Source organism: Protomyctophum parallelum (assembly GCF_964188405.1).
Source record: "Protomyctophum parallelum genome assembly, chromosome: 13".
Lineage (NCBI taxonomy): Eukaryota > Metazoa > Chordata > Actinopteri > Myctophiformes > Myctophidae > Protomyctophum > Protomyctophum parallelum.
In genome coordinates, this window is record NC_139708.1 from 44,187,998 (window position 1) to 44,206,859 (window position 18,862).

Genomic DNA, 18,862 nt, shown 5'->3' on the forward strand with positions numbered 1-18,862 from the left:
TAAAAATCCACCGTAGAGATGTTATGAGCTACTTTCTGTCAAGACATCCTCTGCAAATGATTTTTTTTTAAAGTGTTGCAGTTTGGAAGCACTCGTTTCTGTTACCGGGTCGCGCTGCTGCCTCCTGCATTATGTGCAAATGAAACAGGTTGAACGCAGGGCCGTTCAGTGACGTACGACGAGTGCTTCCAAACTGCAACACTTAAAAAAATAATCATTTGCAGAGGATGTCTTGACAGAAAGTAGCTCATAACATCTCTACGGTGGATTTTTATGAAAAACAAGCTCGGCAGATTGAGAGGATAATTCAAGCTTGTACTACAGCTGCAATGTTGGTGAGTTTAACGTCGTTTAAGACAAGCAGATCGCAAACCAAAAATGATGAATAGGAAGTGGATGGAGCTTGTTGCAACTCTAGATTCATCCCATTATAGTTGCCGCTGGAGGGCTCATCATGAACTCTATATCCATGGGTTCCACAGTTTGACCCTGGCATCACTTACACAACTGATGAAGTCAAGTAGAAGACGGCTCAAGGTTGTTGTTTTTTTTGTTGCTTATTTGCTGCTGTGTTGTATGCTGTCTGTATACTAGTTTGATGATTCAAGCTGTTGTATTGTGTCATTTTGGTATCCAATGACAGGGTGGCAATGAAACATATATGGCTGGCTCTGGCAATGAATGCTGACATGAATGTACAGTTTGTATGTTGTGTTGTATCTGCTGTTGAACAGGGAAGTGTGTGTGTGTGTGTGTGTGTGTGTGTGTGTGTGTGTGTGTGTGTGTGTGTGTGTGTGTGTGTGTGTGTGTGTGTGTGTGTGTGTGTGTGTGTGTGTGTGTGTGTGTGTGTGTGTGTGTGTGTGTGTGTGTGTGTGTGTGTGTGTGTGTGTGTGTGTGTGTGTGTGGAGAGAGAGGTGTTCATTCTCGAGGTCGGCTGTACCTTTGACTATAGCCTGAAAAAAGCCTTTCTAACCAAAGTAATGAAGTGTCAGCAGCTAGTGCAGACCATCTCACAGCTAGGCTACAGATGTAAACTTTTAGTTTTGATCTTTGGCAGCCTAGGGCATGTGCATAAGTTGGTTGTGAGGGGCTTACAAATGGCCCGCCTTTCCAAAAGGAGATCCAAGCAGTTAGCGAGGTACTGCTCAGTTTCAGCCATTATAGGAAGCTGCTCAATTTGGAGGAGGCGTTGTTTCCTTTATCCATGATGTATGTCTGTTGTCCTGTGTCCGACATGTCAGCTGTAGCCTACTGTATGTAACGATGCTTTGCCGTCCATGCACGTTGTAACTGGCTCCTATTGTCAAACTGCACTGGCAGTGTTTATGTCCTTTGTACTTTGCATTTTGTACTTAACAGCCATCATTCTTCTTTCTTTCTTTCTTTCTTTCTTTCTTTCTTTCTTTCTTTCTTTCTTTCTTTCTTTCCTTGTGAAAGAGTCTGGTTTTCTACCTTGTTCACTATAAGCCATTGTTTCTCAAAAGGGGTTACGTGTAGTCTTGTCCCCCTAGGGGTATGATGAGGAACTACAGGGGTACAACTTTCCAATCAACTTCTGTTAAATAGAAGGTAATACTTATGTGCCGTTACGCTATTCTATTTCTGAACATTTTTACATCAAAACTGGACTAAAGTTAAATATTATGGCCACAGTTTACAATTGATGATATGCACACGGCTGCCATCTTGCCAGCAAGGTGCTACCTACAGTAGGTGCAACTTCCCAACAGTCCTATCTAATTGTATTAAATAACATCAAACTCATCAACATTGCATCTGTACGGAAAGCTTGAATTATCCTCTTTCTATCTGCAATGTGTTTGTTTCATAAAAATCCACTGTAGACATGTTATGAGCTACTCCCTGTCAAGAAATTCCTTGCAGATATTTTTTTAGCTGGAGTTTGAAAGTGCTTTGTTGACTATCACTCAACAGCCCATGTGTACCACCTTTTTAGAATTTGCACATAATGTAGGAGGCAGCAGGAGGTTGCTTTACTGATAACGAGTGCTTCCAAACAAATTTCTTAATTCTTGACAGGAAGTAGCTCAACATGTCTACGGTATTTTTATGAAACAAACACTTTGCAGATAGTAAGACGATAATTCAAGCTTTTCAAGTTGGTGAGTTTGACGTTATTTGACACAATTAAATAGGACTTTTCTGTTTGGATGAATGGGCGGTCTATGGGATGTTGCACCTAGGTAGCACCTTGCTGGCAAGATGGCAGCCGTGTGCATGTACATCATCAATAGATCTCCTCAGGAGGCTCTATTTTTAATTCTTTCTCTCCATTTCTTAATATTAATGTTCTTAACTTATATTCTTCAAAAGGTGAGTTATCAATCATTCATTCATGCTAGCTATGGCGCTCTGCAGTTTTTAAACCAAAAATGCTTTAGTCAAGTAAAGCGGATATAGGCCCATACTGGGATTCTGCCTTAGGGCCGATTCATACTCCTATTTTACCGCTGTTTCGGCGCTGTAGTGCCGAAATGATTTTGGCTCGTCAGAAAATGTCAGTATGGCAAGAGAACAGGAGGAGTACAGTATGTCTTATGTGAACACAGTGATGTAGAGCAGGGGTCTGCAACCTTTTCGACATGAAGTTCTGTGTCTTTATTTTCTTGATAGTCGGAGTGCCATATCGACGTTTAATTATGACACCACATACAAACTATATATTTCCATCCGATTTTGATTATTCGTACACACATAGCAACCTTTATTTTTTCTCTTTTTCTTTAGAAACATTTTCTTTCACATCAGCATGTATGATTTTTAGACTCAATTATTATTTTTACCACTGTCTCTCCAGTCAGAGTTCAATGAATGTGAGTCTAAATGAATGTAGAATTATGTGCAGGATGTAATTTGCATACAGATGTGAGTGGACTTAATGTAACTGTAAACCTTTTTTTATATACATTTAAAATAATGTATATAAACATGTGCCAGTGTGCCAGTGATCACCCTCTGCTGTGCCTAAGGTTGCCTACCCCTGATGTAGAGAGCGTGCAAACATAACATTGAACTGCTGTTGTGTTCCTTGTGAGTTCTTTAAGTTCTTATGAAGTAAATGAGCTTTTACTAGAGCAAAATCTGCACAGAATGAACCGTAGAAAGTAAACTGAGGAGTATGCCCATTACATAGGGTCTATGGAAGGGCTTAAAGTCCATAACAGGCTAGGAATGTTCTGTTTCTTTCTTCCTGACTTGCCAGAGGCAGTGCTTAACACTGGATAGTATCCATCTTGCACACATGCAGTTTGAGTACTTTAAGTCACCTGTGTGACCCATGCCACTGTCAAATATGTTCCTTGTATGTTCTTGCAAATAAGAAAGAAATGGGAGTGGAGTGGGACTGCCTAGCCCACCATTATGGGAGTAGGATGTGCTGTCTATGACTGCTTCCCCTAGCCAGTTCTGTAAAGATGTGCCTGTGTAATGCCTGGGATTGGAACGCAAGTCCCCCGTGCAGGGACTTCAGAAAGGCCAAACATCTTATCCAGTGACTATATAGCCTAAAGGGGAATTCCCCAGGCCCTTTCCCGAGGGAGATATGCTTTTGGTCTTCAGAAAGAGGGCTCTCAAGGCCTATTCATAGTCTGGATTTTCGGTGGTGAGGTGACCACCGCTCCAGTGGTGAGCTGACCACCGGAGCTGAAATAACGTTCAGCGGTGGTGAGTAAAAACAGAGAGAAGGGCTGGAGCGGTGGCGGTGGTTTGCTCTTCACCGCGGCTTGTGAGGGGGCAAAACCTTACATATACTAAATAATACTAAATTGTTTATAGGTTCAATATAAGTCAAATAATATAGCCTTTCCACAGGAGTATCTTTTTATATTTTTCCAAAAAGAATACAAACAGCCAATAGCATATTACAAAGTTATCCCCCTCACTGGGGAAAATTCCGGGAGGAAAAACGGGCAAGCACCGGGGCGAGTAGTCCAGTATTCGACAGGGGTGCTTGCTTCTGAGTCTGACACCTATTCCCAGTGGAGGAGTAACCCTATATTTTTGCAACTTGTAGGGCAGACCCTACAAGTAACTGGGTCTCAGAAACTATAATGCTATCTATAAATGTTATCTATCATCTATTTTCCTGTCTATCATCTGTTTATCCCTCTATTGTCTGTCTGTCTATCTACATGTCTGTCTGTCTTCCGTGCTTGGAACCCGTTAATTGCGACTTGCAGCTATTTTTATAAAGGCTGTCATCAGAACGTTCTCTCCTTTCTGTCACAATAGATACGGCTCTATTATGGCTTTTCCCATGAAATGTGTTGTATAGTCTGACTCTGTTGTGTTTGACCCAACAGTCAAACTTACATAATTACACTGGCAACAATGTCAAGAAGGACGTACTGTATTATTTCTGTTTACTTTAGGCCTACTACTTTTCCCCCTGAGGTGTGTTGACTCGCTATTTGCTGACGATGGCGCTTGACACGCAAATATATAATTGTGCATGTCGCCATGCAATTAAATATGCACTTTCAATGGGCAAACAGCCTGGAGGGCATATGGGCATAGACATCCAGGTCTATGCCCATAGACCTGGGAAATCCCCCATTAATTCTGCCTACCTACATGTTTGGCTCATTTAGGGCAATACCCTTAGTGTTGGCCAGATGCTATACTGTAGATACAGCATGCAGAGGGCAGTTTTGTAACCACAACCCAGCTGTGCATACTGAATTAATCTATTTAGGTATTCCTAATGTTTGCACGATGTTTGCAACGTTAACGCTGTTCCACGGCAATAACAATTACAATTTGTGCATTTTGTGATTTTCAGTCCAGAGACAATAATTGCATTTTCTGCCTCTCAGTGCCAATTCTGAACGACCAAATCTTCTTTCTCCCTCTACTTTCTACTGTCTATACACAGCATATGAGCATTAGACCACGTACATCTCAGCGTTAAATACAGGAGGATTTTACAGAGTAGATTGGGGGCTCCCAGAGATAAATTAGTATCAAATGGGGGGTCCGTACACACATAGCCTTACTGCATATCAAAAAGAATAAATCACACCAGACAGCAACCAATTTAAGCTTGACCTCTGAAGCTATTTTATTGAGTGTTGTGTGAGATCAGATCAGCAGAGTGTTGCTCTCTCAGTGATCATTCATCAGCCTCTATGCTCTCCACCACCGTCTCCACCACTGTGACGGTCTTGGTGGTGACCGTGCTGGAGCTGCTGGAGCTGGAGCTGAGGCCTCCAGACAGGCTGAGGCCTCCAGACGAGGCGGACAGGCTGAGGCCTCCAGATGAGGCGGCTGAGACGCTGCAGCGTGGGGAGCAGACAACATATCGGTCAATGGCGGGGCGTCTCATACGATTTACAATTTAGGCATTTAGCAGACACTCTTAATCCAGAGCGACTGACAGTAAGCAAGAACAACACATGGTAATATATCAAATGCATCAAAATAGTCATAAGGAAGCTAAGGACCTATAGCATCTGTCTAACAGTAGAAAAGACTCTAAAGTAAAGCAATGAGTATACACTATAGAGTGCTATATATGTCTACATAAAATACTATCTAAATTACATAATGATGTCGAGGCTAGGGCAAGTGCTACGGGGCTAAAATGGAGTCTGAAGAGGTGAGTCTTACCTCATGCCACTGCTGATACCAGCGCTCAGACTGGCGCTCGCGCTGGCCTCTCCGTCCAGCAGTCTCCTGTACTCTCCGATCTCCATCTCCAGCCTGGTCTTGATGTCCAGCAGCATCTGGTACTCTCCTCCCTGGCGCTCCAGGTCAGCCCTGAGCTGCACCAGCTGTCCCTCCATGCTGGTCACCGAGGCCTGGAAGCCGGCCAGGGCCATGGCGTAGCGGCCCTGCGTCTCTCCCAGCGTGGTCTGCATTGACATATTCTGCAGGAGGCCAACGACAGGGAATCAGTCAGACCCGTATCGGTGTATGATGTGTGCATCCTGTGTTCAACTCTTGTGGATTCATATATTGCCAGATAGCGTTGTCCCGGTCCGATCACGTGATCGGAAATCGGGGGCCGATAACGTCATTTTCAAATGATCGGATCGGGAGCAAAAAAAAGAACGTGATCACAGCCATCCCTAGTATCAATATTATATCCATATCATGATATTAGACTGGATATTGTCTGACATTTTGCAGAACTAAAAAATGGGTATCGGCAGAAATCAAATGATCGGATCGGGAGCAAAAAAAACTAGATTGGGATATCCCTAATTGCGGAAAATGCAATTTACAACATTTACAGACATTTAGTGGATGCTATTATCCAGAGCAACATAAAAAAGTGCTAAATCAGCAGAGTAATGGTGAACTCACATATAAGTAGCATGCAAAGAGACGCACCTTATACAAGGTGAGCAAGCATCAAACCTATATCTGTCTAGAGACAACATGCTCCCTAAATAATATTATTAACATTAGTGGTGGTCACTGGTCAAGCATAATAACCTGGTTAGCAGCATCTAAAAAGAAGAAAGTTGTGCACAGTGACTTGACGATTACCGTACCATGCTCATCTGTGACTGCAGCTCGATCTCTAGGCTTTGCACAGTGCGTTTAACTTCCGAGCTTTCTGTTTTGGATGACATTACGACTTCTGTGCTGGCGACGACTTCCTGGTTCAGTGTCTCCGACTGTGGACATGGAAAACCAAAACACAAGGAGGCAATTATGGTTAAAGCTCATTCATTCATCTGGAGTGCAGTAGGTGGGATTGTGTATAGGCAAAGAAATACATTTTGCAGTGCTGAATGGAAATTATCATAGATTTATAAAATTACTTTTGTGTGTGTGTGTGTGTGTGTGTGTGTGTGTGTGTGTGTGTGTGTGTCTATAAGCAAGTGAGAGTGTTACCTTGGCCATGAACCACGCCTCGAGGTCCTTGCGGCTCTTGGCGGCGACCGCCTCGTAGTGTTCCCTGATGTCCTCCATGATGACTGAGAGGTCCTGCTGAGGAACGGCGTCCACCTCCACGTGAACCTGGCCGCTCATCTGGGAGCGGATGGACAGGAGCTCCTATAGAACAACAACGGTGCAAGCTCGCTTTAGTAGTGTAACAGCATGGTGCAACCACTGGCTTATAGATAAGCCTCCCTTCTTGCTTAGCTACAGCAGGTATACCCATCGGTTGGGTCCTGTTGCATCACTACCATGCCACCTGGTACACGGCCATTCATAAAACATAAACAACATGTTTAGCGCTTGTCTGCGCTCTTTGACGACATTTTTTCGTGTGAGCGTTTCTGAATATGTGAAGTATAATTACCCATACATGCCGCTGCGAATATCTCCTGTGGCGCGGAAGCCGTTAAGTATTTTTAATCTTTGTTTGACCGATTTGGTCGCTTTGATTCTTCTCTTCCTTCCTTGTTTATTGACACCTCATTGTACCGCCTATCTGGCTAGCTAGTGGCGCTATAGCTATGACAGAGCAGATCAGAGGCAGGGACGTAGCCGCACAAGCCAACCGCACACCGGGAGGCGGTACAATAAACGGTAAACAAACAAGAAGAAATAAAGCCACCAAATCGGTCAAACAAAGATTAAAATTACTTAACGGCTTCCGTGCCACAGGAGATATTCGCAGCGGGATGTATAGGTACTTAAAGTTCCCGAATTCAGAATAACTCAAGCAAAAAAAGGCCGTCACACGCCGCAGATAGGATCTTAGAGAGCATGTTTACTTCCGCGTTCCGGAATTCCCATACGAAAATATAGTCATGACCAGGGACCCAACATAAAACTCATACAAATTTCAGAAAAGCTTTATGTAGGGTCCCGAAAGGGGCTAGGATGAATCTAGAGTTGCAACAAGCTCCATACACTTCCTATTCATCATTTTTGGTTTGCGATCTGCTTGTCTTAAACGACGTTAAACTCACCAACATTGCAGCTGTAGTACAAGCTTGAATTATCCTCTTTCAATCTGCCGAGCTTGTTTTTCATAAAAATCCACCGTAGAGATGTTATGAGCTACTTTCTGTCAAGACATCCTCTGCAAATGATTATTTTTTTAAGTGTTGCAGTTTGGAAGCACTCGTTTCTGTTACCGGGTCGCGCTGCTGCCTCCTGCATTATGTGCAAATGAAAAAGGTTGAACGCAGGGCCGTTCAGTGACGTACGACGAGTGCTTCCAAACTGCAACACTTAAAAAAATAATCATTTGCAGAGGATGTCTTGACAGAAAGTAGCTCATAACATCTCTACGGTGGATTTTTATGAAAAACAAGCTCGGCAGATTGAAAGAGGATAATTCAAGCTTGTACTACAGCTGCAATGTTGGTGAGTTTAACGTCGTTTAAGACAAGCAGATCGCAAACCAAAAATGATGAATAGGAAGTGGATGGAGCTTGTTGCAACTCTAGATTCATCCCATTATAGTTGCCGCCGGAGGGCTCATCATGAACTCTATATCCATGGGTTCCACAGTTTGACCCTGGCATCACTTACACAACTGATGAAGTCAAGTAGAAGACGGCTCAAGGTTGTTGTTTTTTTTGTTGCTTATTTGCTGCTGTGTTGTATGCTGTCTGTATACTAGTTTGATGATTCAAGCTGTTGTATTGTGTCATTTTGGTATATCCAATGACAGGGTGGCAATGAAACATATATGGCTGGCTCTGGCAATGAATGCTGACATGAATGTACAGTTTGTATGTTGTGTTGTATCTGCTGTTGAACAGGGAAGTGTGTGTGTGTGTGTGTGTGTGTGTGTGTGTGTGTGTGTGTGTGTGTGTGTGTGTGTGTGTGTGTGTGTGTGTGTGTGTGTGTGTGTGTGTGTGTGTGTGTGTGTGTGTGTGTGTGTGTGTGTGTGTGTGTGTGTGTGTGTTGAGAGAGAGAGGTGTTCATTCTCGAGGTCGGCTGTACCTTTGACTATAGCCTGAAAGAAGCCTTTCTAACCAAAGTGCTGAAGTATCAGCAGCTAGTGCAGACCATCTCACAGCTAGGCTACAGATGTAAACTTTTAGTTTTGATCTTTGGCAGCCTAGGGCATGTGCATAAGTTGGTTGTGAGGGGCTTACAAATGGCCCGCCTTTCCAAAAGGAGATCCAAGCAGTTAGCGAGGTACTGCTCAGTTTCAGCCATTATAGGAAGCTGCTCAATTTGGAGGAGGCGTTGTTTCCTTTATCCATGATGTATGTCTGTTGTCCTGTGTCCGACATGTCAGCTGTAGCCTACTGTATGTAACGATGCTTTGCCGTCCATGCACGTTGTAACTGGCTCCTATTGTCAAACTGCACTGGCAGTGTTTATGTCCTTTGTACTTTGTACTTAACAGCCATCAATTCCAAATGTTAATTTTCAATTGAAGACTGATAAACAGTAGGTTGTGTTGTGTAGTGTTGTGCTGTGTTGTGTTGTTTGTTGAGATGCATTGTGAGTTTTTGTGACAGGGTGGCTGTTGGTTAATGACTGGCATGCTGGCAAAGAATGTCTCTATGTAGTTCTTTCTTTCTTTCCTTCTTTCTTTCCTTGTGAAAGAGTCTGGTTTTCTACCTTGTTCACTATAAGCCATTGTTTCTCAAAAGGGGTTACGTGTAGTCGTGTCCCCCTAGGGGTATGATGAGGAACTACAGGGGTACAACTTTCCAATCAACTTCTGTTAAATAGAAAGTAATACTTATTACTTATGTGCCGTTACGCTATTTTATTTCTGAACATTTTGACATCAAAACTGGACTAAAGTGAAATATTATGGCCACAGTTTACAATTGATGATATGCACACAGCTGCCATCTTGCCAGCAAGGTGCTATAACCTACAGTAGGTGCAACTTCCCATAGACAGCCCATTCATCCAAACAGAACAGTCCTATCTAATTGTATTAAATAACATAAAACTCACCAACATTGCATCTGTACGGAAAGCTTGAATTATCCTCTTTCTATCTGCAATGTGTTTGTTTCATAAAAATCCACTGTAGACATGTTATGAGCTACTCCCTGTCAAGAAATTCCTTGCAGAATGTTTTTTAGCTGGAGTTTGAAAGTGCTTTGTTGACTATCACTCAACAGCCCATGTGTACCACCTTTTTAGAATTTGCACATAATGTAGGAGGCAGCAGGAGGTTGCTTTACTGATAACGAGTGCTTCCAAACTAATTTCTTAATTCTTGACAGGAAGTAGCTCAACATGTCTACGGTGGATTTTTATGAAACAAACACTTTGCAGATAGTAAGACGATAATTCAAGCTTTTCAAGTTGGTGAGTTTGACGTTATTTGACACAATTAAATAGGACTTTTCTGTTTGGATGAATGGGCTGTCTATGGGATGTTGCACCTAGGTAGCACCTTGCTGGCAAGATGGCAGCCGTGTGCATGTACATCATCAATAGATCTCCTCAGGAGGCTCTATTTTTAATCCTTTCTCTCCATGACCATTTCTTAATATTAATGTTCTTAACTTATATTCTTCAAAAGGTGAGTTATCAATCATTCATTCATGCTAGCTATGGCGCTCTGCAGTTTTCAAAAATGCTTTAGTCAAGTAAAGCGGATATAGGCCCATACTGGGATTCAGTTTGAGAACATCTGCCTTAGGGCCCATTCATACTCCTATTTTACCGCTGTTTCGGCGCTGTAGTGCCGAAATGATTTCGGCTCGTCAGAAAATGTCAGTATAGCAAGAGAACAGGAGGAGTACAGTATGTCTTATGTGAACACAGTGATGTAGAGCAGGGGTCTGCAACCTTTGAAGTTCTGTGTCTTTATTTTCTTGATAGTCGGCGTGCCATATCGACGTTTAATTATGACACCACATACAAGCTATATATTTCCATCCGATTTTGATTATTCGTACACACATAGCAACCTTTATTTTTTCTCTTTTTCTTTAGAAACATTTTCTTTCACATCAGCATGTATGATTTTTAGACTCAATTATTATTTTTACCACTGTCTCTCCAGTCAGAGTTCAATGAATGTGAGTCTAAATGAATGTAGAATTATGTGCAGGATGTAATTTGCATACAGATGTGAGTGGACTTAATGTAACTGTAAACCTTTTTTTATATACATTTAAAAGAATGTATATAAACATGTGCCAGTGTGACAGTGATCACCCTCTGCTGTGCCTAAGGTTGCCTACCCCTGATGTAGAGAGTGTGCAAACATAACATTGAACTGCTGTTGTGTTCCTTGTGAGTTCTTTAAGTTCTTATGAAGTAAATGAGCTTTTACTAGAGCAAAATCTGCACAGAATGAACCGTAGAAAGTAAACTGAGGAGTATGCCCATTACATAGGGTCTATGGAAGGGCTTAAAGTCCATAACAGGCTAGGAATGTTCTGTTTCTTTCTTCCTGACTTGCCAGAGGCAGTGCTTAACACTGGATAGTATCCATCTTGCACACATGCAGTTTGAGTACTTTAAGTCACCTGTGTGACCCATGCCACTGTCAAATATGTTCCTTGTATGTTCTTGCAGGCAGTTCAGAAGAAGTAAAAAAAAATAAGAAAGAAATGGGAGTGGAGTGGGACTGCCTAGCCCACCATTATGGGAGTAGGATGTGCTGTCTATGACTCATTCCCCTAGCCAGTTCTGTAAAGATGTGCCTGTGTAATGCCTGGGATTGGAACGCAAGTCCCCCGTGCAGGGACTTCAGAAAGGCCAAACATCATATCCAGTGACTATAGAGCCTAAAGGGGAATTCCCCAGGCCCTTTCCCGAGGGAGATATGCTTTTGGTCTTCAGAAAGAGGGCTCTCAAGGCCTATTCATAGTCTGGATTTTCGGTGGTGAGGTGACCACCGCTCCAGTGGTGAGCTGACCACCGGAGCTGAAATAACGTTGAGCGGTGGTGAGTAAAAACAGAGAGAAGGGCTGGAGCGGTGGCCGTGGTTTGCTCTTCACTGCGGCTTGTGACGTCATGTTGTTGTTCGGTGGTCACCTAACCACCGAAAATCCAGACTATGTATGAGCCTTAAGCCGCTCTGCTACACCTGGACAGGGGTGCTTGCTTCTGAGTCTGACACCTATTCCCAGTGGAGGAGTAACCCTATATTTCTGCATCTTCTGCCCTACAAGTAACTGGGTCTCAGAAACTATAATGCTATCTATAAATGTTATCTATCATCTATTTTCCTGTCTATCATCTGTTTATCCCTCTATTGTCTGTCTGTCTATCTACATGTCTGTCTGTCTTCCGTGCTTGGAACCCGTTAATTGCGACTTGCAGCTATTTTTATAAAGGCTGTCATCAGAACGTTCTCTCCTTTCTGTCACAATAGATACGGCTCTATTATGGCTTTTCCCATGAAATGTGTTGTATAGTCTGACTCTGTTGTGTTTGACCCAAAAGTCAAACTTACATAATTACACTGGCAACAATGTCAAGAAGGACGTACTGTAGTATCTCTGTTTACTTTAGGCCTACTACTTTTCCCCCTGAGGTGTGTTGACTCGCTATTTGCTGACGATGGCGCTTGACACGCAAATATATAATTGTGCATGTCGCCATGCAATTAAATATTTGAACAATAGTAATAGTATTTTTTACAAGCCTGAGCCTGCTGAGTAAAACTAAAGGACTGATCTTGCAGCCTCTCATTTTGCACAACGACATATCGGTGTGTGGATGAACATCTGCACTTTCAATGGGCAAACAGCCAAACAGCCTGGAGGGCATATGGGCATAGACATCCAGGTCTATGCCCATAGACCTGGGAAACCCCCCATTAATTCTGCCTACCTACATGTTTGGCTCATTTAGGGCAATACCCTTAGTGTGGGCCAGATGCTATACTGTAGATACAGCATGCAGAGGGCAGTTTTGTAACCCAGCTGCAACCCAGCTGTGCATACTGAATTAATCTATTTAGGTATTCCTAATGTTTGCACGATGTTTGCAACGTTAACGCTGTTCCACGGCAATAACAATTACAGTTTGTGCATTTTGTGATTTTCAGTCCAGAGACAATAATTGCATTTTCTGCCTCTCAGTGCCAATTCTGAACGACCAAATCTTCTTTCTCCCTCTACTTTCTATACTGTCTATACACAGCATATGAGCATTAGACCACGTACGTATCTCAGCGTTAAATACAGGAGGATTTTACAGAGTAGATTGGGGGCTCCCAGAGATAAATTAGTATCAAATGGGGGGTCCGTACACACATAGCCTTACTTCATATCAAAAAGAATACATCACACCAGACAGCAACCAATTTAAGCTTGACCTCTGAGCTATTTTATTGAGTGTTGTGTGAGATCAGATCAGCAGAGTGTTGCTCTCTCAGTGATCATTCATCAGCCTCTATGCTCTCCACCACCGTCTCCACCACTGTGACGGTCTTGGTGGTGACCGTGCTGGAGCTGCTGGAGCTGGAGCTGAGGCCTCCAGACAGGCTGAGGCCTCCAGACGAGGCGGACAGGCTGAGGCCTCCAGATGAGGCGGCTGAGACGCTGCAGCGTGGGGAGCAGACAACATATCGGTTAACCCATTCTGACCTGAGATCAGATTAAAAAAATGTCTATTACATCCTGACAGTTTCATTATTAACCCATTCTGACCTGAGATCAGATTCTAAAAGTGTCTTCGATTAAAAAAAATAGCAGACCTACAAGCTCGTATCGCGCCACTCGGTGGCGCGATATGAGCTTGTAGATCTGCTATTTTTCAATAGCTAAAGCATAACATGATGCCAACACCAAAATCGGTGCCCGGTCAGAATGGGTTAATGGTGGGGCGTCTCATACGATTTACAATTTAGGCATTTAGCAGACACTCTTAATCCAGAGCGACTGACAGTAAGCAAGAACAACACATGGTAATATATCAAATGCATCAAAATAGTCATAAGGAAGCTAAGGACCTATAGCGTCTCTCTAACAGTAGAAACAACTCTAAAGTAAAGCAATGAGTATACACTATAGAGTGCTATATATGTCTACATAAAATACTATCTAAATTACATAATGATGTCGAGGCTAGGGCAAGTGCTACGGGCTAAAATGGAGTCTGAAGAGTTGAGTCTTACCTCATGCCACTGCTGATACCAGCGCTCAGACTGGCGCTCGCGCTGGCCTCTCCGTCCAGCAGTCTCCTGTACTCTCCGATCTCCATCTCCAGCCTGGTCTTGATGTCCAGCAGCATCTGGTACTCTCCTCCCTGGCGCTCCAGGTCAGCCCTGAGCTGCACCAGCTGTCCCTCCATGCTGGTCACCGAGGCCTGGAAGCCGGCCAGGGCCATGGCGTAGCGGCCCTGCGTCTCTCCCAGCGTGGTCTGCATTGACATATTCTGCAGGAGGCCAACGACAGGGAATCAGTCAGACCCGTATCGGTGTATGATGTGTGCATCCTGTGTTCAACTCTTGTGGATTCATATATTGCCAGATAGCGTTGTCCCGGTCATTTGGTCATGGTCATTTTCAAATGATCGGATCGGGAGCAAAAGAAAATACGTGATCACAGCCATCCCTAGTATCAATATTATATCCATAATATTATCATGATATTCGACTGGATATTGTCTGACATTTTGCAGAACTAAAAAATGGTTATCGGCAGAAATCAAATGATCGGATCGGGAGCAAAAAAAGCTAGATTGGGATATCCCTAATTGCGGAAAATGCAATTTACAACATTTACAGACATTTAGTGGATGCTATTATCCAGAGCAACATAAAAAAGTGCTAAATCAGCAGAGTAATGGTGAACTCACATATAAGTAGCATGCAAAGAGACGCACCTTATACAAGGTGAGCAAGCATCAAACCTATATCTGTCTAGAGATAACATGCTCCATAAATAATATTATTAACATTAGTGGTGGTCACTGGTCAAGCATAATAACCTGGTTAGCAGCATCTAAAAAGAAGAAAGTTGTGCACAGTGACTTGACGATTACCGTACCATGCTCATCTGTGACTGCAGCTCGATCTCTAGGCTTTGCACAGTGCGTTTAACTTCCGAGCTTTCTGTTTTGGATGACATTACGACTTCTGTGCTGGCGACGACTTCCTGGTTCAGTGTCTCCGACTGTGGACATGGAAAACCAAAACACAAGGAGGCAATTATGGTTAAAGCTCATTCATTCATCTGGAGTGCAGTAGGTGGGATTGTGTATAGGCAAAGAAATACATTTTGCAGTGCTGAATGGAAATTATCATAGATTTATAAAATTACTTGTGTGTGTGTGTGTGTGTGTGTGTGTGTGTGTCTATAACCCATTCTGGGCGGGAACCAGGGGGGCAGTCAGCCAGATATTTCGTGAAGCCTCATTTGAAATCGGTAGTTCATATAATGGCCTGTTGTGGCGCTGGACTGGACCCAAAAAGCCCCATAGCTCCATAGAGGCCCATGTATTTTGGCCCAACTTCACCTAGACTGTATTACCTTAATAAACATGGTCATGAATACTTTCTTCTTCCAGTCACTAGTTTAAAGTCTCATTTCTAATGTCATAATATTCTTTTTGGAAAATTATGGTCCCATTAATTAAAAAAATGACCATAAAGTCGCGTATGTTCTGAGGGGCGTGGCTACCGTTACAGTCTATGATCGGGATTCCCCTCCCACTCAAGAGTCTTCTCCTCCCACTCGAGTCAAAATAAAAACCAACAGAGAAGAAGGGGGGAAGTCCCGCCTCGTTGTCTGGGCAGCCAATGACCAGCTGGTACAAAACGGAGCCAGCCAATGGCCAGCTGGTACCAAAAGATGGCGACTTACATCAGGAATTAGCATATCATTACAGGCTTCATTTTACGTTCATGTTAGACCCGGGGAACGCTTTGTCCATATTTTTTACAGTCTATGCCGGGAACCCATTTTGGTGTTAGCACTATGTTATTCTTTAGCTATTGAAAAATAGCAGATCTACAAGCTCATAGCGCGCCACTCGCGAGCTTGTAGGTCTGCTATTTTTGAAAAATCGAAGAGCGACTGACATAGAACACATTTTTAGAATCTGATCTCAGGTCAGAATGAAAACTGTCAGGATGTAGCAGACATTTTTAGAATCTGATCTCAGGTCAGAATGGGATAAGCAAGTGAGAGTGTTACCTTGGCCATGAACCACGCCTCGAGGTCCTTGCGGCTCTTGGCGGCGACCGCCTCGTAGTGTTCCCTGATGTCCTCCATGATGACTGAGAGGTCCTGCTGAGGAACGGCGTCCACCTCCACGTGAACCTGGCCGCTCATCTGGGAGCGGATGGACAGGAGCTCCTATAGAACAACAACGGTGCAAGCTCGCTTTAGTAGTGTAACAGCATGGTGCAACCACTGGCTTATAGATACGCCTCCCTTCTTGCTTAGCTACAGCAGGTATACCCATCGGTTTATGTGTCTGCATGCGTAAGACATTTAAATACATGACTTGTATTGTCGCGCGTGTTTAGGTGTAATGCAAAGAGATGCCAGTCTGACCTCCTCGTGGTTCTTCTTGAGGAAGACCAACTCCTCTCTCAGACCTTCGATCTGCATCTCCAGGTCGGACCTGGTCATCGTCAGCTCATCCAGAACCCTCCTCAGACCAGCGATGTCTGCCTCCACTGACTGACGCATGCCAAACTCGCTCTCATACCTGCATGGGGCAACACAGAGGGGCTGTTGGTTCCTGTGTTGTATATAGCGTAGCTTTCTTTTTAACAAGCGCAAGATCATGAGGCGGGGTGCAGAGGGAAAATAAACACAAGGAGGACAGGAGAGGTTTGACTTCAAGGAATTTGAATTCACTCACTTGACTCTGAAGTCATCGGCAGCAAGCTTGGCGTTGTCAACTGAGAGGTAGATTCCACCGTTGACGGTGGTGATTTCATAGAACTAAGAAGCAATGCAAGCAGAGATGGCAGAGAAGATGGCACGTTTAGTGATTAGTTACAGCACTGGCAGGGCCAAATTAGCCATTGGGCCAGTGGGGCCGTGGCCCAGGGGCCCTTGGCTCTCAGGGGCCCTTCTGGGAAAATGTAAAGCCCTGTGATGGGGTTGAGGCCCTGAAAAAAAGCTCCTGGGGACCTTCATTGGCCATTGGTTTTGTTAAATTTAGGTAAAATGTTTTATAAAAACACAAAAAATCTCAAATTCTAGGGAGGGCCCCAAAGAATGTACCGGCCCAGGGGCCCTTGTGGGGTTACATGAACACTATCAAGAACAATCCAGTACTATGCACATGCAGTATCAATCACTGGACTTAAATATAGGCAGTACTTAAAGATAATCTATAAAACAAACATCACAAACACTTGTACTATAGTTATTACAGTTACATCTCTTATTAATTTGAAAGTAACATCACCACCACCAGAAACACATTGTTTGATTGGCATGTAAAGTCATGCATGTTCTGAGATGCTGTTAGCGCTAGTACAAAGACAGTCTGTTCGAGTGATGAGTGATGAGGACAAGCTATGACGGGAACGCGCCGGCTGACAGTGGGCGTGGCTGACATGCATGAGACGCGTGTCTGTCTCCTTACCGAGACCTGCAGTTCGGCGATGGTCACCAGGAAGCCCCCGTAGTTGGCGGCAGAGGGGCCGGCCTTGTTCTCCAGGAACATCCTGATCTTGTACTCCAGGTCGGCGTTGGCCGCCTCCAGCTTCTTCACCTTGTCCAGGTAGGTGCCCAGGCGGTCGTTGAGGTTCTGCATGGTGGCCTTGTCGTTGGTCTGGAAGTCGAGATCTGCGCCGCCGCCAAAGCCTCCGCCGAAGCCTCCGCCGCCGCCGCCACCTCCACCTCCTCCCAGGCCGAAGCCTCCTCCTCCGCCACCTGCCACCAAGGGTCGTCACAATTATTACATGGACGTCTTTCGTGTCAATGTTGAAAGATGTTCGTTCATTCGTTAAAAAAAAAATCAGAAATGGCACATCTACAAGCTTACGAGTCAATTTCTTGGTATATTTCAGTTATTTGTCATATCAGCCCCTGTGCACTTCTTTATTACGAAACCTGAAGCCTAAACCGCACCAATGCAACTCCTTGCAACTGCCATTGGGGATGCAAGTAGTTGCATGCAAGTAGTTGCATGCAAGTAGTTGCATGCAAGTAGTTGCATGTTGCAAGGACTTGCATGTTGAATCATTGGGGCAAACATCATTGTAATTTCTATTCATAATGTTCTAATTTCCAATGCCAAAAACACAATTAAATCCTTAATCGAAATTATTTGTGTGACAATTAATCGCCAACTAAAGCCCACACCAATGATTCGCCATTCAACTCCTTGCAACATGCAACCACTTGCAACTGCTTGCAACCATTATCCTCAATGGCAGTTGCAAGGAGTTGCATTGGTGTACTAGAGAATGTTGCAAGGAGCTGCGACTAAGTTGCATCGGTGCGATCTGGCACCTCAAAATCGTGCAATCGTGGTCCTACCTCCCAGGCCGAAGCCTCCTCCGCCACCACCTCCCATGCCGAAGCCAGATCCTCCGCCACCACCTCCTCCCATGCCGAAGCCGGAGGACAGCCTGGAGCCGCCGGCGCTGGAGACGCGCACTCCAAATCCACCTGCTCCTCCGTACACGCTGCCGGCCCTCATGCCTCCACCGCCGCCGCCGCCACCCGACATACGGGAGGAACTACCCGACGACATCCTGAAGCTCGCCATGATGCACCTGTGTGGCGTTGATGATGATGATGATAATGACAGAGACGCAGGAGGTCCTTCTGCACTCAAGCTGGAGAGGAGAGAGTGAAGAGCTCCGACATCGCAGGCTGTGATTTATACCATTCTACCGACGGGCAACGTGGGGGTGTGGGGGGGGGGGGGGATAGGGGGAGGGAGAGATTGTGCCAAGGGTGGGAGGAGAAACACGACCTTTTGCAAATCACGAAGGAAAATTGCTGACATGTGTAGAATGTACAGTAGGTAACGGGGGGTTGTAGGTGTGGCACATATTAACACATCAATCCATCTT

At 44.3% G+C, this 18,862-nt stretch overlaps 1 protein-coding gene across 1 annotated transcript in view; it reads right to left on the minus strand.

Moving 5' to 3' along the window:
• Positions 1-18,411, minus strand: part of LOC310868705 (uncharacterized protein) — a 31,338-nt gene extending 12,927 nt beyond the window's left edge. The window contains exons 1-12 of the mRNA XM_083779161.1: positions 18,321-18,411; positions 17,422-17,711; positions 16,687-16,769; positions 16,374-16,530; positions 16,011-16,172; positions 14,862-14,987; positions 13,988-14,247; positions 13,280-13,412; positions 6,865-7,026; positions 6,519-6,644; positions 5,629-5,888; positions 5,162-5,294 (exon numbers count right to left, since the gene is read on the minus strand). Coding sequence (XP_083635287.1) covers positions 5,162-5,294; positions 5,629-5,888; positions 6,519-6,644; positions 6,865-7,026; positions 13,280-13,412; positions 13,988-14,247; positions 14,862-14,987; positions 16,011-16,172; positions 16,374-16,530; positions 16,687-16,769; positions 17,422-17,711; positions 18,321-18,393 — 1,965 coding nt within the window. The 5' untranslated portion in view covers positions 18,394-18,411. The remainder of the gene's footprint in view (positions 1-5,161; positions 5,295-5,628; positions 5,889-6,518; positions 6,645-6,864; positions 7,027-13,279; positions 13,413-13,987; positions 14,248-14,861; positions 14,988-16,010; positions 16,173-16,373; positions 16,531-16,686; positions 16,770-17,421; positions 17,712-18,320) is intronic.
• Between the last annotated feature and the right edge of the window lie 451 nt (positions 18,412-18,862).